Genomic DNA, 20,582 nt, shown 5'->3' on the forward strand with positions numbered 1-20,582 from the left:
GGGATGTATGCCTGCTAAAAAGCAGGTGTAAATGCCGACACCTAACTTAGGCAGGGATTGAACTAATTCTATAATTTCACAAGCAACCTTTGGGAACACCTCCGACATGCCTCTAGCCATGCCCCCTTTTCAGATATGTGCTATAAAATTTGCGTGTGGATCTTTGTAGATTAGCGTACTGCAAGATGCACACACAACTGCCAATCAAAGCCCCTTAACTGCAATAATTAGTTATTTGCACCCAATTATTGCTAGTTAAGGGCTCATTAACCAATTAGGTGCACGTGCATCTTGGGCACATGCCCAAAACTCGGTGAGCAAATTTTGGCGTAATATATAGAATCCAGGGGTTAGAGGGTAATTCTATAAGGAGTGGCCTGGAGTGGCCTAGTTTTAGGCGGTAAGAAGGCATGCAAATGGCGGTATTCTAGCTATTTATGTAAGTGGCTATTTACATACATAAATGACCTCTTATACCGGACTCAGAACTAGGTGCACTCATTTACACCAGCTGTAGGACTGGTTTCACTGATCACATATTGAAGGTACGCACATTTTCGGTCACTTGCACTAATATTCTAGAAAGAAAAGCAGGTGCCTACTTCTCGATAGTACAGGCTTTAAACACACACTATAAGAAGTGCCTTTAGTATCATTGTTCCCTCTAAGTTGAGTGGGAGTCCTCCAACTGCACTGCTGCCAGTTGATGGGGGGTAGGGTTACCATTTTTTGTCCCCCAAAAAGGACACATGCCCCGCCCCCACCACACACCCCTCCCTGCCCCCTTTCACACCTTCGCTCCGCCCCATCACACCCTCGCTCTGCCCCATCACACCCTCGCTCAGCCCCCTGTCACATTTTCCCCTCCCCCTGTCACATACCCTGTCGCCCCCCCTCCCGGTCACCCCCCTCCCCTTACTACTGCCCTGGTGGTCTAGTGACCTCTTCGGGGCAGGAAAGAGCCCCCTATTTCCTGCCCGGAGCACTGCCCTGCATGCATCCTTCCTGTTCCTGATCCTCAGCGCCAATTCAAAATGGCCGCCGAGAGTTGAAGTCTCGCAAGGTCACTTCAACTCTCAGCGGCCATTTTGAATCGGCGCCGAGGATCAGGAACAGGAAGGATGCATGCAGGGCAGTGCTCCGGGCAGGAAAGAGGGGGGCTCTTTCCTGCCCCGAAGGCGGAAGAGGTCACTAGACCACCAGGGCACTAGTAAGTAAGGGGAGGGGAGGCTAGCAATCTGCCCATTTGTCCAGATTTCTGGACAAATGGGCAGATTGGCAAAACCCGCCCGGTTGCCTGGACATGCCCTCAAAAAGAGGACATGTCCGGGTAAATCCAGACATATGGTAACCCTATTGGGGGGGGGGTGCTTCAGCATTGTGTTTTCAATCGCTAAGGACAGGCAGGTTCCCTGGAGTCCTGCAGAGCTTGCCTGTCCCTCACTATTGAAAATGCGATAGTGAAACAGCGCCACCCACTGGAAGGACTATAGGCGGAGGACTCCCACTCAGCTTAGAGAGAACAGTATTTAGTAGGCACCCTGTTAAGGAATTATCCTCCACTCAGTTAAGGTAAAACGAAAATCATCATCCTTTTTATGTTTCTTCTCTTTGTAGAAGCCAGGAGGACCTTTGTGAACACCTCTGAGTTTCAGTTGCCCGGGAATATATCTGGCAAGCCTTCTGCACACCTCACTCTGCGACACCACAGCACGTCACACCATGGTGAGTCCTGCTGTTCCAAGCTCTAAGACAAGGGCAAGAACAGGGTATAGGAAAACTCCTGCAGAGATTCCTTGAAAGTTGAGGACTTGTGGGTAAAAATAAGGCTGGAGTAGTCCGGGCAGCAGGGATTTGCTCCCTTTGTGAAGAAACTGAAAATCAAGCATAGGGCAGGAAATTCAAGGAACACACTGCTTGGCCCCGAGAGACAAGGAGAGGGGTTATGACAGCATAGCAGTAAAATTGAAGTTTATACCTGGGCTAAACGAGGATTAAGTGACTTGCCAAGATCACAGGGAGCAGTAGCAACTAAAATCCTCTCTCTGCAGCCACAGTATTATCTGCCATAAGCAAATCTCTTCTTATAACCCCTCTAAAATATCACATACAAAAAAAAATCCAGGCTGATCCCTGCAGCACTCCACTGATATCCACCAATTCCCGCCCCCCCCCCCCCCCACCTCGCCGCCTTTTCTTTGACATAAACTCTGCTTCTCATGCACCAATTTCTAACCAGTTAACCATCATAGAACCAACTCCCAGCTTATATGAGCATCCTGTGTGGTATATGTAGGGTTCAATGGAAGTAAAACCCAGACTGGCTCAATCTGTCCTCCTTTTTCTGGAGCCATATGGTAACCCTGGATATGAAATCCTAGTATACTACCTCCACCCCTCTCTACTAATCTAAAGCTTGACTCACCTAGTAAAATGATCAGTTTTATCTGAAATGACCTCCTCCTGATAAATGCTGTTTGTCTTGGATCATGTAAACTGTAAGATCTGAAATACTCTACTATCCTTTCCTCTAGCATAGACTCCACCCCTTTACCCACCAGCCTCCTTCCTCCTCCCACTTTTATGAAAGGGGGCAAAGGCCACCCATCTCCAGTTCTCTGAAACAACTCTTGTCTCCAAAGAGCAATGGATTGGACCTGTCTGTGGGGCTGCCAGAACTTCTCAAAGCTCTGTTACTATCCCAGAGTGTAGCTCATCAGGCCCTTTATCTTCCCCATCTTGGGTTTTCCTAGTTGCATGCAAATTGAGTGGCATCTATTTGTTCCATCTAGCTGTAGTTTTTCTGTAGTTCCTCTGTCCCCGTTTTTGCAAACAGTTTTACTTTTTCTTTTTCACCCTAAACACATTTGGCCCGATCTGCCCTATCTATGAATTTTCAGTGGTACTATCCAGGTACTGCCAGGTCATAGCAAGGGCTGTGTAGTGTTCCACTTAACTCCATGAATGCAGTATTCAGCCACTATCTGTATAGCTAAACAGTTTAATTTAGGACAACATAAAGCAGGGGCGTAGCTACGGGGCCTGGGCCCCCGCAAATTGCGTCCAGGCCCCTGGTTCGGCTGGCGGGGGTCCCCAACCCCCTCCAGCTGAAGCCTTCTCCAGCGCAGCAGCATTCACTGCCTGCCCCCTGCACTTCTTTCTTCTTGCTCCTCCTGTGCACGCTGACGCTCAGCGTGCACAGGAGGAGCAAGAAGAAAGAAGAGCAGGGGGCAGGGCAGGCAGCGAACACAGCTGCACCGGAGAACAGCATTGAAGAAGGCTTCAGTTGGCGGGGGTTGGGGACCCCCACCAGCAAAGGTATTTGTGAGGGGAAGTGGCAAGGAGGTGAGGCGGAGGGGGGCAAGGAGGCAAGGCAGTGGGGGGGCGAGGAGGCGAGGCGTGGCGGTGGATGAGGGGGCAGCAGGAAATGTGTAAGCCAAAAAACTGTCAAGCTGATATTAAAGAATCTAGACAGCACTGCTGCTTTCAGCTACTGCCTACTGGTAAATCATAGGCTTGCTAAGCAGGCTTACGCCATTAGGGTCATGTTGACTCATTTCTGATTTTCATGCTCCTACCCTTAAGCGATTTGGAACTGGTAGTGTCTCATTGTGTACTAAGAGTATTAGCAGTAGATATCCCAGAATGCCTAGGGATGACAGCTAAATAAATAAGTTTGGTTCAAAGCAGGGGCATAACCAGACACTCAATTGTGGGCGGGCCTGAGCCCAAAGTGGGTGGGTATGACAACCCCACCCGGCATCTCTCTCTCCCCCCAGGTGATCAGCGGGTTATTTAACTCCACTCACCACCACCACCCTCCCCCCCCCCCAGTATCTTTAAATCCCTTAGTTCTTCACTGGCAGCGAACAGCATTTCATTCCCCTTGTGCTGGCTCTGAGCCTTCCCCCTGATGCAACTTCCTGGTCTGGCGAACAGGAAGTTGCATCAGAGGGAAGGCTCAGGCCGGTGCGAGAAGATGGAATGTGCTGCTGCTCGCTGCTAGCGAAGAACTAAAGGATTTAAAGGTATCAGAGGAGGACGGGGAGTGGAGTTAAATGACTCCCTAATCACCTGGATTGAGAGATGCCTGGAGTGTTCAGCTAGTAGGGCTTGGGGATCCCTGTCAGCCATATCACTGCTCTGCCACTGCTGGGTGGGCCTGAGTCCAAAGTAGGTGGGCCTGTGCCCACCCGGGACCACCTATGGCTGTTCAAAGTGTCCCTGATGACTTAGGAGGCAATTCTATATCTTGGCGCCTCAATTTAGGTGCCTTGATGTGGCATGCTGAGCGCCAATTCTATAACGACATCTTGGCACCATGATTCCATTGCATAATACTAGTGCAAGTCAGCATCGACATGCCTACATTTAGGCTGTCATAAGTTGGCATGCCTAACTGCCCCCAGACATGTTCTATAAGTTAAACATGTAAATTGATGCCACACACATGGCCCTCCTCTGCATTTACACACCATAGCACGTATGCAACACTTTATAGAATACCATGTGATACATTTTGGCACTAATTAGTGCATTTATGCATGCAAAGTGCATGTAACTGTATGTGCCTAATGACAGAATTGCTTTTTTTAGAGTTGGTTGGCAAATATGAAAGAAGTATTTGCAATGCTGAGTGTTGGTTTGTTTTGTTCTCTGCCAGGAAGCTCCACACATGGGAACAGTGGATTTGGTGAGCTCCCCCAGTCCTGCCAGCACCCCATCCACAGGTGGGAGGAGAACAATGTCTGGTCGTACCTGCACAATATCACCTACTCTGATGGCAGGCTGAGGGTGGCACGGGACGGCAAATACTACATCTACTCACAGATCTACTTCCGTTATCCCAGTGCTGAAGACCGAAGTGCCTCCAGCCACCAGCTAGTACAGTGTGTTCACAAGAAGACAACCTACAGGCAGCCTATTTCGCTGCTCAAGGGGGTGGGCACCAAGTGCTGGGCCCCTAATGCACAATATGGTCTGCAGTCAGTCTACCAGGGTGGGATTTTTGAGCTGAGGTCTGGCGATGAAATCTTCGTGTCTGTGTCTTCTTTGTCCATGGTTCATGCAGATGAGGTTGGCAGCTATTTTGGCATCTTTATGCTTGATGTGTGAAAATGGCAGGACAAAAAATATATATTTTAAAAGGGTTTTTTTTTAATATAAAGAAAATCCATCTGCACTGATGGCACCAATGTTAGCTAAAGTGCACACAGCGGACCAGAGATTTCCAGAACATTCCTAACCCGATGCAGTGGGAATGGTTGACCGTGTGGACCTTTTGCATATTCTCAAGGTCGCCATAAACCACAGAGTCCACTTTAGGAATGGAAAAGCTAACAAGCACACCATAGAAATAAAACTAGAAGTACACCTATGAAACTGTGACATTATGTGAACAGAGAAACCTGTTGTAGCAATCCTGCTATGTGAATGTAGCTTTGGGTTAGGTTATAACACCTTTGCTACCTGCCTGCAGTATCTCCACCTCTTCTTCCCTGCAGATCATGAAAGGCACCTTCCTGATTCAGAAGATCCATCCCTGGTTTTATTATACAGAATACATTATAGCAAACCAGTCTTCTTGAACAGCTGGAACATTTTAATACTGCCCACAGCTGGGGAGGGGGGGATGGGAAGGGGATGTGTTGACTGTGCTTCCAGCCCCTTCCCGCTTTCAGATCCAGTGGGGGTACCACTCAGCATGGAAAATATCCTGCATAGGCCCAAGATGGGAGACTCACAAACAGAAAAGAAATCATCATTCAAATGTAGCTACCAAAGGCCATGTGGGACAAAATGGAGAGTGGCTGAAAACCCAAACCTATCAGCATACAGTGAACGTTCCTTGAAATGTTGCAAATGAAAAGGGCAGGTAGGAGCCAAAGGAAAAACTGTGTAAACAAGTACATGCTATAAACAGTTGAATTGTTCTATAAACTCCAGGAGACTTTGACATGTGAGCCAAGAATAAAGATAAGTACACATCTGCCCCATGACCTAGAATCATGATGTGGCACAACACAACCTCGTTGCACTGCTTTCTCTTTATGAATCCTGATGATTCATAAACAGAAGAACGTTTGCACCTGTGAAACAAAAGTTTGCAAGCTTGGGTGAAGAAGGAGAGGCAAGGGTTCCCCCCCCCCCCCCCCCCCATTCTAGACCACAGAACACTGGTAAACATTCAAGAAGCTCATGTTCCACATCAGTCCCTCATAGAAAGGGTCAGGGAAAGTAACTACTCAAGCTCTGTATCCAAAGGAAGTGTGACATTACATGGTGAAGGCCTCTCTGGTCAAGCAGATTTCATTTCAATCCTTCAGAGCCTGACGAACAAACGGTATTTCCACAGTATTCAGCTTAATGGAGCTCAATGATCGCACAGGATAGCTGTGGTTTAGAAGGAAGGAGGGACAGAGAAGTAGAAAGGAGAAAAGATTATTGTAAAACAGGTTGTTTCACGGTGTATAGTGGCAAAGAAGATAGTTGTTATACACCACTGTGGCAGAGATTCCCTGAAAGGCGGTAAATTAAGAGTGTTCATTTTGTAAGTTTCTGATTGAGATTGAATGTGTTAAGTAACTGGGATATCACCATGTGTTTGTGACATGTTTTAGTTTAAGAGCCAACAGGAAGTAACCCAGAAAAAAAAACAAGCATACATAAATAAGCTCTTTGTCCACACTGTAAAATTGTTGCTTTTCCAGCCCATTCCATTTCCTCATTCTGAGTCTAATCTTCCTGCATCTCAACATGCATAGAGATGTTGTCAGCAGCCATTTATGAGAAAAGCCACTTACATGGCTACATTTGCGTGATTTGATAAAAAGTATGTGCTTGTTAACTGCAAGCAAGATACGGGGGGGGGGGGGGGGGGAGTCCTAAAGTAGTAAATCTTTCAGAACAGCAAAGAGCTGCAAGCTGAAAGTGCCTTGACTGTCACCTTCTCACAGCAGGATTCAATGGCCAACATGAATTCTGGACTAGGTATTTAGCTATATTTATACAGTCAGACCTGGTATACCCTCACAAGGGGGATTTGTAATTCAGTGGTAACAAGTTACCTGACAGCTGTGGGCAATGATAACCCCAGAGTGTGATATGCTTAGCAAAGAACTGGGGAAGATCCACTGAGGATAGTATAGCATTCCTTCTTCACAACTCCAATGAGCACCAGGGTGAAAAAACTTGGGTGTTTTTTCCCTTTGCATCTTAATGAACACGTCAAAAATCTTAACAGGATCATTAAGAATTTAAGATGTCCCACAGTTGTCATGTAACCTCTCCACCTGAAGTTTTGCAAGGAAAGAAGCATAGACTGTTCTCATTCAGTAGAATTGGATCCTTTAGAAAAGGCACCAGTGTGCTTGGTGTTATCATCATCATATTGTTTTCTAGAAGAATGGTCTGAGCTATGATTGAATGAAGAAGGCTTCTCACTTTCAGCAGGTGTTGTGAGGTTGGAGTGCTCTGGTATCTGGAGTAGCATTCTATGATTGCCAACAACTGCTGTACATTTTCCATTTAATTCTCTCTCAGGCTGATGCACAAACAGCCAACTTGAAAACTATTTGAAGTATGTTCCTTTCTGTTCAGACACCTTACCGCTTGCACCTTGCAGCTGTTTTACAACTGGTTCCAAATAAATAAGTAGGTTAGATGAGGTCAGTACTGTGATTGAGAGTCCCCCTCCAGTTGAAATGGTAGAATTACTGTCCCTAAAGCCAGGTAATTTAGGACTGAAACTACCATTTCCCTCCCCCCCCCCTCCCCAATTCCATAGCATTGTTCCCTCATTATTCTTTTCATTGACTTCTCCTGGTACTACTACTACTACTACTTAGCATTTCTATAGCGCTGCCAGGGTTACGCACTTCTGGTACACCCATGGATTCCAATGCCATCACCTTGGGCTGAGAACAAGCAGCGTTGTAGTAAAGATGACAGTGACATCACAGCGGGCTTCTTTCCAAAATTATTAAGAAACATGGGGGTATGTCTACTAATGGGCGATAAACTCTAATGCATGCTTAGCATGTGCGTTAAAGCATTTTGTGGTATGTAACCTTTTTCTAAGTGCTAAGAACTTGGTATTTATATTTTTGGAGGGGGCATGTCTGGAGCAGAAAATGGACATTCAGTTAGCAAGTCAATTTTTTTTCAGGTTGCACAGGCTAATGCGACCAATAACATACAGCCTGAAAAAGAAACAACTGAAAATGCCCTATTTCCCAGGTGCGTGGGAAAGTCCCACATTAGCACGCACTAAGTCCATTTCTTAGCACCCTTTAGTAGACACAAACCATAGGGTATTTTTCGTCAAGTGCCTTAAACAAAAATTCTTTGGTCTCCTCAGTCTGAAACACTACATACTTCCTGGGAAGGCCTTAATGGGGGGGGGGGGGGGGGGGCGGGGGGGTTCCTACCACCCACCTTTAATTTCACTATTTGTTTTTGGGAGCTACTCTGTTTATATTATGATATGTTTTGGTATAGGAAGATAAGAATTTTATTTTTTCAGCAAGAAAATTAACATTAAAAAAAATGTAACCACTACATTGTGCATCAAAGGGGATCCCTCATCTGCCTACAGGGGGTCATTACTTTTTCCTATTTGCCATTAGCTGGAGAGAGTAGCCAAGCCATAATGCTGCCTTTGTTAGGTGACCTCTGAACCTTCCACTACCATCATTTATATCTGAGAGTTAACCAAAGCTCTGTTGATTTGATTTGATTTATTACTCTCTATGGTCCTCTTTTATCAAGCCATGCTAGCGGTTCCCACGTAGCAATGTCGACGAAGCCTATCAAGTGAATGGGCTTTGTTGGCCCGTTAGCACGGTTTCATAAAAGGGGCTCTATACCACTTAACGCAGCAAAGTTTACAATATAAAATATCATAATACAATAGAAATAAAAAAAATCTAATGATCCAGTTCATAGCTCTGCAACACAGGGAATTTAATACTCAATACAGATCCAGTTCATAGCTCTTCTTAAGTAGTTAGGTTTTACTTTTCAAAGCTTTCAAAACAGCAAATATCTAGGAATACTACTTAAGTTAGATGTTGATGAATTCCATAATAATGGTCCAGCGAGATGTTGGGTACAAGGTATCAAGTGGGACATCCACATATGTATTCTTGTTCATAGGTAAACACTAGAGTTATTTAGCCTGCAGAAGTAAAGACTAAGGAATGACTTGAGAGTGGTTTTGAATAAAAGAACCTCCGAGTGAATACTATTCAGGCCTCCATTTCCACTGGGAATAAGATAGGAAGTAATAGGTTCAAATTAGAGCAGGGGGAGGCTTAGATTAAACATTAGGAAGAATGTTCTGACTGTAAAGGGGGTAGACAAGTGAAGCACAATACCTAGGAAGGGGTCAGAAGCTTGGTCACTGGGGATTTTAAAGAGCAGAAGTGAAACCCTGGCCTGTTTGTGTAGGTGCAGTGGGTCTTAGCTAGGGGAAGGGAGATGGATGAGAGGATTTCTTAAGGTCCATCCAAGACCTGTTTTTGATACTAGTATTATGATGAAAATGTTTTCTGTTCATCTCATTTTTTTTCTATTATGGCAGCAGATGTGCCAGGCTCTAGGCGACCTAATTTGCAGTTTTTGTATTCTAAACTCTAAAAATTCTGTAAAATGATGGACGAAACTAACTTTCCAAAACTTGTGTATCATAAAAAATGTAGGGGGTCAATCTTTAGGATGATTTAACCTAGTTGGAGGGCTTGTACCTGCTTTAATCACGCTGTCCTGCTCCATATATGATATTCAGTGACACTTAACTGGACAGTGCTGCTGAATATCATTGTATGACTCAGTAGTGTACCAAGGGTGGGGCAGTGGGGGTGGTCTGCCCCGGGGCAGAGCCGACAGCCACGCACCTGTTCTGCATACCCCCTTGCTGGGAGGAAAGGTCAGGTAAATCACTTCTTTGGGTGGCGCGCAGGGGTGTGCTGGTAAATTGTTAACAGGGGGCTCTCTCTCGCCAGCAAAGTAAAAGAGAATTCAGGAGGGGCCCAAGCCCACATTTTGGGATCCATTTGTTAAAGTAGCCATGGAGAACCGGCTCCCAAAATTCTTAAAAACTTAACAAACGGCTCTCGAGAGCCTGTGAGAGCCTGCTCCAGCACACCACTGGTGGCGCGCCTTGGAATGGTGATGCGCCGGGGGTGACGTGCCGGGAGGCGCAGTGGTGGCCCACCCCGGGTGGCCAACAAGCTAGGAATGCCACTGGTGTGACTATCTCTAATTAGTGCTGAGGTGGTCTAGGAGTAAAGCAGAGGCAGAGCTGGAAATTCTCAATATTCCATGCCGCTCTCCAGATAACTATTTGGACAAGGAGGACCACATTTATAGCGCTGAATGTAGGCGGTATCACTGATGACTCGGATATTTAGTACTCGTACCTGGATATATGATGACACTGAATATCCGGTTTCAAATCTGCCTGCGGCAGTCAGCGCTTACCACCATTGGCTGAATATCAACCGGGTAGGCTTTACTTTGACTTTCAAACATGAAAACTTTTGCACATACGTAATATATTTGACTTTGTTAAATTAAAACAATTTGCACGACAAAGAGCAATCTCACCTAGCCAGCCACCAGAGCAAATGTGGGAGATTTCTGCTTTACATTTTCTTGTTTCAAAGTATTTTGGGACTTTCATCATGCTCGTTCTGGTAAAAGATCGAGATTACAGTTCCCACAGTACCTCATGATGTGTTAAAATAACACAAGTTATCTGGCATAGTGAAGAGCAAATATAAGTGTTTTCAGGAGGTAGGTCACAGGGCAACTGTGAAACACATGGAAATACTTTTAAAACAAATAGGAGAAAATATGTTTTCACTCAAAGAATTGTTAAGCTCTGAACTCTTTGCCGGAGGATGTGGTAACAGTGGGTAGTGTATCTGGGTTTCAAAAAGGTTTGGACAAGTTCCTGGAAGAAAAGTCTATAGTCTGCTTTTGAGACCGACATGGGGAAGCCACTTATTGCCCTGGGATTGGTAGCATGAAATGTTACTACTATTTGGGTTTCTGCCAGGTACTTGTAGCCTGAATTGGCTACTGTTGGAAGCAGGATACTGGGTTAGATGGACCATTGGTCTGACCCAGTATGGCTTAAACTACACTTACATAAATACTTAGGGCCTGAATTACTAAAACAGTTCTACTCAGTGGCAGCCTATCAGTTCACTTTTAATTATATATCCAGTAGTTTATTCAATAAGTTGATACCACTGAGTCAATTGAAGATATCTGGACAAAATCTGCAGTTGACTTATCTGGATAACTTTAAGGTGGGGGGGGGGGGGTCATAGATTTGATACACCACCTTTTTGTGATACAATCATAGTGTTTTACATATATGTAGGTACTTTCTCTGCCCTTAGTGGACTCACAATCTTTTGTACCTTCAGCAATGGAGGGTTATGTGACTTGCATAGGGTCATAAGAAGCTGCAGTGGGAATTGAACCCAGTTCCCCAGGGTCTCAGTCCATTACACTAATCATTAGGCTAGTCCTCCACTCCTTTAACTAGGTAGCGGCGGAAAATTGCTGTTATCTGGTTTATGTGTAAATCTGCCTCTGCTGCACCTCCATCTCATTCTCCTTTGGAACAAATCACTTTGGGCTGCACATTGAGATGTCCAACGACAACCTCTCAGTTCAGCAGCCCTGAATATTGACAGCAAAGGATATGTCCAGTTAACAACCATTGATAAAATCCTTCTGAATATTGACCCCAATACTTCCCCCCCCCCCCCCCCATCAGTGTCTATGTGTCAGGTGGCTTAGTGAATCAGGCCCTTAATTGGCCCTCAAGACTTTGCAGAGAGGGAAACCATAAATCAGAGAACGTGGAGAATAGAGAAACAATGTTGAAAAAGCACTTTAGATCAATTTTTTTTTAGTTTATGTAGCATTTTAAAATTGTGATGGCATTAATATTGCAGATGCATAAATAGAGTTTGTCAAAATGTTTTGTTTGGTGGTTTTGCTTGATAGTTTACCTTCTGCTCCTGTGAGCTTCCAGATCAATCAGAAACAGGGAAGGGATCTGTTAACCTGAGCTTCTATTCACAACCACCTGAGGATATTTTCTCCTATGTTATAGGCCTTCCCAATTTGGGGGTGTTACTAAGCTGCAGTAGTGTTTTTAGCGCACACTAATGATTAGCAGGCACTAAACGTTAGAGACACCCATAGGAATATATGGGCATCTCTAGCGTTTAGTGAGTGCTAATCATTAGCTCACACTAAAAACGCTACCTTGGCTTAGTAAAAGACCCCAATACTTAGCTCAGTCACTGCAGTAACAGTCTACACAGAAGAGCCTCTCAAGAACCCTGCAATCATAGGCGCTAAATCTGGCCACTAGGTGTCAATATTGCAAAAGGAATTTGTCTTCCTCCTGCCCAGTATCTGCTTTGACCGAGTTGAAGAGTGTAAGACCCAAGCTGGTAATTGAACCCAGGTTCTTTTTACATTAGGGTGCAGTGATTGCCAAGAAGCTGGCGCCATAGTTTCAGGTCAGGCTGATCCCCACCTGGTTTTATCCTATTGCATGCAGGGACTTGTAATTCTGGGGCACATTGAAATACAGTAATTTGTTAATTCACTTTTTGTTGCTATTCTGGGTGTCAGATAGGCAGACTGCTTAATTTACAAGATTGGCCCAGTCCTTCATTTTAGCTATAACACAAATATTATGGGATCTGGGGTCTTGTTATTCCTGTGAGGACAAGAAAATAGAGCTGTCAACCCATCCTAGATTGACCAAGTGATCCCTAGAGTTTGCTATCAAAAAGAAATCCAGAAAACCAGGATTTCTCTCTCAATAAAGTGTCCTAGGATTGTTAATTGGACCAGGTCAGCCTGGAGAGATTGATCCGGGCCCGGCTTTGCCCGCTTGTATGCATACAGATGTAGCTCTGCATTTCTTGGAGGGATCAGAACTACATCTTCCAGGCAGCGCTGAATATCAGCATTGGCTGGAGAAAGCAAAACAGTGCCGTGGGAACACTCTCAGTGCCACCTCTTCTTACCCAGCTGATTTTGATTTGCAAGCAATTAATTGCTTGGGCAAAATTTAGGGCCCTGTTTACTAAGGTGCACTAGTGTTTTTAGCAAGTGCTAAAAATCAGCATACACTAATGCTAGAGACACCCATCTCTAGCATTCGCGTGTGCTAAAAATGATAGCGTACCTATAGCAGGCTTAGTAAACAGGGCCTTTAGCTGGGAAGCAGATGGGAATAGTTAAATCTGGATTTGGTCCAGCTAACTCCAAAGGTTAGCCACCAGATAAAGGCTTTGAATATTGACCCCACTGCTTTGATATAATGCCCTCCGTGTTTTATAAGCATTGCAGTATAATTTGGATGGGAATGTTTTATCCCACTAAGTGTGTGATATGACCTACCACTTCCCCAGTGAGAGTCGGGGAGGGGGTAGGTCTGTTTTACAGGATGTTTAAGTGATATATAAGAATGAGAAGAGAATAGATCTTCAAGGACATAAATAAGCAAAACCAGCAGTGGATCAGCCTCTCCAGTGTGACCTGGATGAGATGGCAATTCTAGAATCTTGAGAAGAAAGCTTTGTATCAGCAAATGAAACAGATTCCCTAATAACAAAAGATCTCCTGGACATTTTACAGAAATAATTCCAATTTCTAAAACTAGGTGACCTGACTAGGAATGGCACCTCAATATTGTAATGGTGGAACTGAAACATGCATAGTGAAAATACTCATTGATCCAATGACTTGCTGCCAATTTTATTTTTATTTGTTATTTCTAGGGGATCTCACCAGTTGTGATTCACCTGAGGTACTTTTTATCTTTTTAAAGCAATTTAATAAGGAATTTTCAGGAGCCCCCTGCAGCACATCATTGGTCTTAACGCAGGTGCATTTCCACAGGACATGGTTATAATAGTCTCTTCAGAATTCAAACGATTCCACAGGGGCAGAATTACAGAAAGTTAGAATCCCTCACATACCACCAGTATGTGGCTAGAGCATCAGGCACTGTTCTCTATGGACGACTGCTGCCTTTACCCTAGATGTCCCATCTGTGTATGTATCTTAACCCTTGCCACTAAACAAAGGAGTGTATCACATGAAGGATCTTGACACTGTATATGATGTTGATCAATTCTTTTTTTAGAAGCATGCATCATGCATAGATTTCTTGTAAAGTGTTTGAAATTTTGTGAAATAAACTTGTTAACAAATATCGGGTTGTTTTTTTTTTGCATTGCATTGATATGTGATATCAGCTACAATGTGCATCACAACAGAAAGAGATACACAAAGATATTGCCTCACACCCAGAAGCCAGAGTTTATGTCCAGTTCAAACCATATTACTTTTCCCATTTAAAATGGGCTCATGGAGGCCAAATGTGGATGAAGAATGCCTTAGCCCCCTCCCTTCCCCCAGCACCCTTTGCCTTTAATTCAATCCTGCATGGCCTTTCCCATCTAGGCTTGGGCCTGAGCACTTGCGAAAAAAAAGTGTAGAAGGATGAGGTCCCCATGGAAAATGACAACAAAAAACATAGTAGAGAGACATTCTTGAAGAACCAAAAAGCTTTATTTCCAACCAGCATCTATGGCACATATAAGAGATCTGACACGGCCATGTTTCAGCAAATGGTGCCTACATCAGGGGTCAAATACATCTAGATATGATGTCACTAATCTGAGAAAGAAGGAGACATTGATCAAACAGGCCTGGTCATCTGACACTAGCTGTCTTGATTATATCACGCAAACTATTACAGTGTGGTTCGTGCGATATAATCAAGACAGCTATTCAAATACATACTTAGATGTATTTGACCCCGACACAGGTACTGTTTGCTGAAACAGAAAAACAGAGCGGGGTTCACACTCTCCACAGCAATCAAACACAACAAAAATGGGGTAGAGAGGGCCCAATGTCAAGAGATCAGTCACCACGCATAAGGGTAAGATGCTCCAGAAACCCTTTATTAGGACCCAACACGGTCCGTGTTTCGGCTATATCAGCCTTCTTCAGGGGTCTAATTTGAGCAGCAAAAGAAGAGATGAAATTCTCAAGGGGAGATAATTCAATTTTACCTCTGAAAACAATAAGCCTTCCTCACGATTGTGGATGAAAGGATACACACACATGCGTGGTGACTGATCTCTTGACATTGGGCCCTCTCTACCCCACTTTTGTACTGTTTGCTAAAACACAGCTGTGTCAGGTCTCTCTTATATGTGCCCTAGACCCAGGGCACTCTCTCTTATATGTGCCCTAGACCCAAGGCACTTGCACCACCCAACACTTATCCTGCTCCTGCTTAATCCAATTTACTAACAAGAGGCCTGAAATTAGCAAGCAGCCCCTTATTATCTGGAATAGGCTGAGACAGACTTAAATCTGCAATGTATCTGCAGCACGATAATTTACAAGAAGAGTGGCTTAGAGCTTGGGAGTAGGTGGAACCACACTCAACTTTAATTTTTTTTTTTTTTTTGTTACATTTGTACCCCGCGCTTTCCCACTCATGGCAGGCTCAATGTGGCTTACATGGGCCAATGGAGGGTTAAGTGACTTGCCCAGAGTCACAAGGAGCTGCCTGTGCTGGGAATCAAACTCAGTTCCTCAGGACCAAAGTCCACCACCCTAACCACTAGGCCACTCCTCCGCCCATTAACAAATTAACAAACCAGCTTGAAAAATCGAAGGAGAATGAAGGGATAGATGTTACTCTTGTTCAGAAATCCTGCCTTGTTTTTGGCACTACTCATCCCTCAGCAGCCAATGGCCTCTCCCCAAGTAGATACAGGTCAAATTCAGCAGGCAGACCTGTGGACGTTTCTTCATTCTGAAGTGGATTAGAATACCTAGCATTTATGTTTAAACTTTATTCAAAACCCGAATCATGGCAATGCTCTCGAAAAAGCATAATACGGCTTCTGTGTTAGTCCTGAGTGCCTGTTCCAAAGGCATACCCCATCGACCCAACCTAAATGCCTATACCTTGCAACACAACGAAACCAAAGTCTGATACAGACATTACATAACTCTTCCTCTCAACGAATCCCAATGTGTCTATAACACCTCAACCTTCTTCGACCACAATAACTCTATGTATTTGTTTCTATGTCGGAGATGGCAAATGCCCCTATGGCACTATGTAAGCCACATTGAGCCTGCAAATAGGTGGGAAAATGTGGGATACAAATGTAACAAATAATAATAATAATTAGGTTACAGCAATTAGAAGATATCACCCCATGAAAATATAAATAAATTCAGCCCCAGTTTCAAAAACTCCAGCAGTTAAATTTTATTTTTGTATATGATGAAAGGTAGCACAAACCTTCCCAATCCAGTAAAGAAGGCTTCTTTAGAGAATCGTTTTAACACTCTTATGGCAGTAATAGGAAAGTGAAAGTAGCAGATGTGATTGATGTCTGAGCAGTAGCCAAAACCAATAAGGAAGAAATTGCTATTTTCTTTCAGGGAAAAAGAGTCCTCACACCACTCTTACTTTATAAAGCCCAGGAGGGTATCAGCTTTCACCCTTTAAATTTACACCTATAGAAAAGAAAACAGGTTGTACTGTATGAGACCTTTCACTGCACCGGCATATAAGTTTAGTTCTAGCAGTTTTTTACTTCAGCAAAGGAGACAGTAATAGAGACCTTCATTCTTTCAGGGAATTTTAGTGTTTGTCAGGGGTAGGACTAATCACATTCTAAGCCAAAATCTTTCATTTGTCCATCGAACAAGTACAGCAGAGATAGCAACAATGCAAGCTTCCCCTCGCACACTATCATATCACAGGCAGCAGCAGTGCAAGCTTCCACTCCTCGCCGCATGCCGTGACGTGTCTCAACTTTGTTCTGGGAATAGAAAAAATAATTAAATCTCCACGCTTATAAGTCATGCCAACCATGCTTGCTAACCAGCATAACCGGTATTTGTGAAGGCTTCATTGGGTGAACACGTACCCACTTGGAGCTGAATGTAAGTTCACCAAGTTTAATGGCTTTCATTAGCAGTCTGAGTGAAAATTGAACCATTGGGACCTATAGGCTCAATATTCAGCACTGCAGCCTCTGTTTTTTTCTTAAATGCAAGCCACAGCATTTAAGAAGTATCCAGATATTCAGTGTCCATGTGGGAATGTATCTGGCCAGCAGTAATATTCCATGCACTGTTTGGGTAGCTTACACTATCCTTTCTGCTAATCTAAGTTATTCAGATAGCAGACTAAATACTGCTGCTATTTGGATAAGTTCCAGGAGTGCACTGGCACTGCCCATGTTCTTTGCCATCACTATCTAAATAGTGCCAAGGTGGACTGTGAGGATATTCAGAGCCAATATCCAGATCGTGTCTCTTATTTCATATTTAATACTAGTAAAAAAGGCCCGTTTCTGACAGAAATGAAACGGGCGCTAGCAAGGTTTTCCTCACAGTTGCAGCTTGGCCTCCTCCCTCCCTCTGTCTCATGTGAATTCCAGGCCCCCCTCCCTGTTCTTGGAGTTCCATGCTCCCCAGGACCCCCTCCCTCCCTCCCCTCCCCTCCCCTCTGAGTTCCATGCCCCCCCCCTGTCGTCCGAGTTCCACACCCCCGCGTCTCTCTTTCTCTCTCTCTCTCTGCCCTCCGAGTGGGAGCATGATGCGTCCGCCTGCTCCCCGCCTTCGTAAGTGCCGGCTGTTATTTAAAACTTGTTACCCCCTCCCTCCCTCCCTCTCCTCCCCCCCTCCCCTCTGAGTTCCATGCCCCCCTCTCGTCCGAGTTCCACACCCCCGCGTCTCCCTCCCTCTCTCTCTCTCTCTGCCCTCCGAGTGGAAGCACAACGTGTCCGCCTGCCCCTCGCCTTTGTAAGTGCCGGCTGTTATTTAAAACTTCTTACCTTGTGGTCCGCCGGCAACAGTGAAGTCGAGCAGGCACAACACAGCGCTTCAGACTACCTTCCCTTCTGTTTCAGGTCTGCCTCTGGTCCCGCCCTCATGTCCTGTTTCCGGAAGGGTGGGACCAGAAGCAGAGCTCAGACAGATGGGAAGGCAGTCTGAAGCGCCACTCGCCTTCACTGCTGATGCCGGACCCTGAGGTAAGAATTTTTAAATTACAGCCGGCACGCAGGAAGGTGAGGGGCTGCCGGAGGACAGGTCGTGGTTGCACTCGGAGGAGAGAGAGAGGGGGGGAGGGAGGCGCAGGGCCGTGGAACTCGGAGGAGGGGGGGCGTGGAACTCAGATGGGAGTGGAAGGAGGGAGGGAGGGGGGCGTCCTGCAACTTCAAGGGGAGGGGGTGTCCTGCAAGTTGAAGGGGAGGGTCTACTCACCTCCGCTGGCTGCTGCTGGCTTCCCTTCCCTCTCACTTCCTATTGGTCCGCCCTCTGACATCATCCCCAGGGAGGACCAATGGGAAGTGTGTTACAAACCCAGGCATCCAGATGGAGGTGCAAATTATTATATAGGATTTGCATAGCATTATGACTGTACTTCACAAAAATGGAGACCTTAAATATATACAGATTTGGGATATTTGATTAGTCCCAATGAATCATGACTGAAAGGATCTGCGTTTCACAACAATAATTATTAAACAGAATGAGAGTTGCTAAATTTGGCTGCAAGCTAGAACCTTTCCTGTCGCCAGCTGGGCACTTGTTCAGTGTCCTGTAGGAATTCAGAGAGCCTGGCCATGCTGGACAATGTTAATAAAGCACATGTGTTACCTACAGAAAGACATCAAAGACCATATTCTTCTCATTTAATGTCCTCCTGATTCTATTAATCACTAAAGACTTTATTTGTTTGCCATCGTTTGCATTCTCCACTCATTTCTTTAGTGTAACAGTCTTAAGAGTGCACACCGCCATTACCCAGACAGAAAGATACAGAAACATTCCCCACAGTTTTAAGTGCCACAGGCCTGATTAAGAGCAATTTCCAAGCATGCCTTGATACGTTGCTTAAACATATTGCATCCTATGAACTCCAGAAGGAAGCTCTGTTTGACACAATGCAAATATTATGATGAGGGTTAACAATAAATGTGTACATTTTAAATCCCAGTCCACATACCCTGACTTAGGAGTGAGGTTCATTATTGCCATGGTGTGTGCAAAACAAATACTTGTAAAAGGCAGAGGTTTGCTGAGCAATAAGATCTACCAGTACAAAACATTTTGCTCACTTTGTCAATCACACCACAGACTACAAAATAAAACAGAGAGGAGAAAATAACCTCGGATATCAAGCTTTATATAGAACAAGTATAAGCTCATAGCATTTTCTTTCATCTGTCCAAAAAACTCTGCAGTTATAAAAATAACCTCTTTCACATGTTTTTTAAAATTTAATTTTTCTATTTTTCTCTATTACTCAAAAAACTTGTCAAGCAGCATCAAAAATACTTAGCTTAATATACCCAACGGAGATCGTCATTTTGCAACAATGCTACATCTGGGGTCTATTTTCACCATCACGTTGCTCTCCACATATTTCTTTGTGGCATTCATAATGGCAATCTTCAGACACCCACATTACACACATGAATAGAGTGCTTTGCGGCACTTTTTTAATACAGTGAGTTAGTACACACTATTTTGCTTTCAAGTGTACATAGTGGTAAAAATGCAAAGTGTTGTGTCAGATTGTTCCATGTTCATGATTGGCTCTTGAAATATAAAAGAGCCAATCATGAACATGGAACAATCTGACATATATAATTCAACACTTTGATTGTTGGAGCATGTTTGGGAATTTGTAGGTAATGTAACATAACATAGTAGATGACGGCAGAAAAAGACCTGCACGGTCCATCCAGTCTGCCCAACAAGATAAACTCATATGTGCTACTTTTTGTGTATACATTACCTTGATTTGTATCTGTCATTTTCAGGGTACAGATCGTATAAGTCTGCCCAGCACTATCCCTGCCTCCCAACCACCAGCCCCGCCTCCCACCACCGACTCTGCCACCCAATCTCGGCTAAGCTTCTAAGGATCCATTCCCTCAGAACAGGATTCCTTTATGTTTATCCCACGCATGTTTGAATTCTGTTACCGTTTTCCTCTCCACCACCTCCTGTGGGAGAGCATTCCAAGCATCCACCACTCTCTCTGTGAAAAAATACTTCCTGACATTTTTCTTGAGTCTGCCATTTTGTCTTAATTTGGGTGTGTGAAGATTGCCACTGTGAATGCCATGGAGAAGTATGTGGATGTGATTTACAAAATGAACAGAATTTCCTGTATTGATAGATGTGCAAAATGAATTGATTTTCCTGAGACATTGACCCAGGAAGAAGATTGTTTTTTAGGCATTTCATGAGGATATAACTTAGAGCTTCATTCAGATCTCTGTAGTAGAGGACAATCATAGGGATCCTTTAACTAAGGTGCGCTGAAAAATGTGCACGCAGAATCATATTTCAGCGCACCTGTAAAAAAAGGCCTTTTTTAAAATGTTTGCCGAAGATGGATGTGTGGTAAAATAAAAATTGCTGCCCGTCCATTTGGGGTCTGAGACCTTACCGCCAGCTATTGACCTAGTAGTAAA

General features: G+C 44.4%; 1 protein-coding gene across 1 annotated transcript in view; it reads left to right on the forward strand.

The window, feature by feature from the left end:
• The window catches only part of LOC115474252 (tumor necrosis factor ligand superfamily member 10-like), a 38,715-nt gene extending 30,512 nt beyond the window's left edge, over positions 1-8,203 (forward strand). Inside the window, exons 4-5 of the mRNA XM_030209637.1 lie at positions 1,618-1,725; positions 4,664-8,203. Of these exons, the coding sequence (XP_030065497.1) occupies positions 1,618-1,725; positions 4,664-5,115 (560 nt within the window). The 3' untranslated portion in view covers positions 5,116-8,203. The remainder of the gene's footprint in view (positions 1-1,617; positions 1,726-4,663) is intronic.
• The last annotated feature ends 12,379 nt before the right edge of the window (positions 8,204-20,582 follow it).

This window comes from Microcaecilia unicolor, chromosome 7, assembly GCF_901765095.1.
Source record: "Microcaecilia unicolor chromosome 7, aMicUni1.1, whole genome shotgun sequence".
NCBI classification, from domain to species: domain Eukaryota; kingdom Metazoa; phylum Chordata; class Amphibia; order Gymnophiona; family Siphonopidae; genus Microcaecilia; species Microcaecilia unicolor.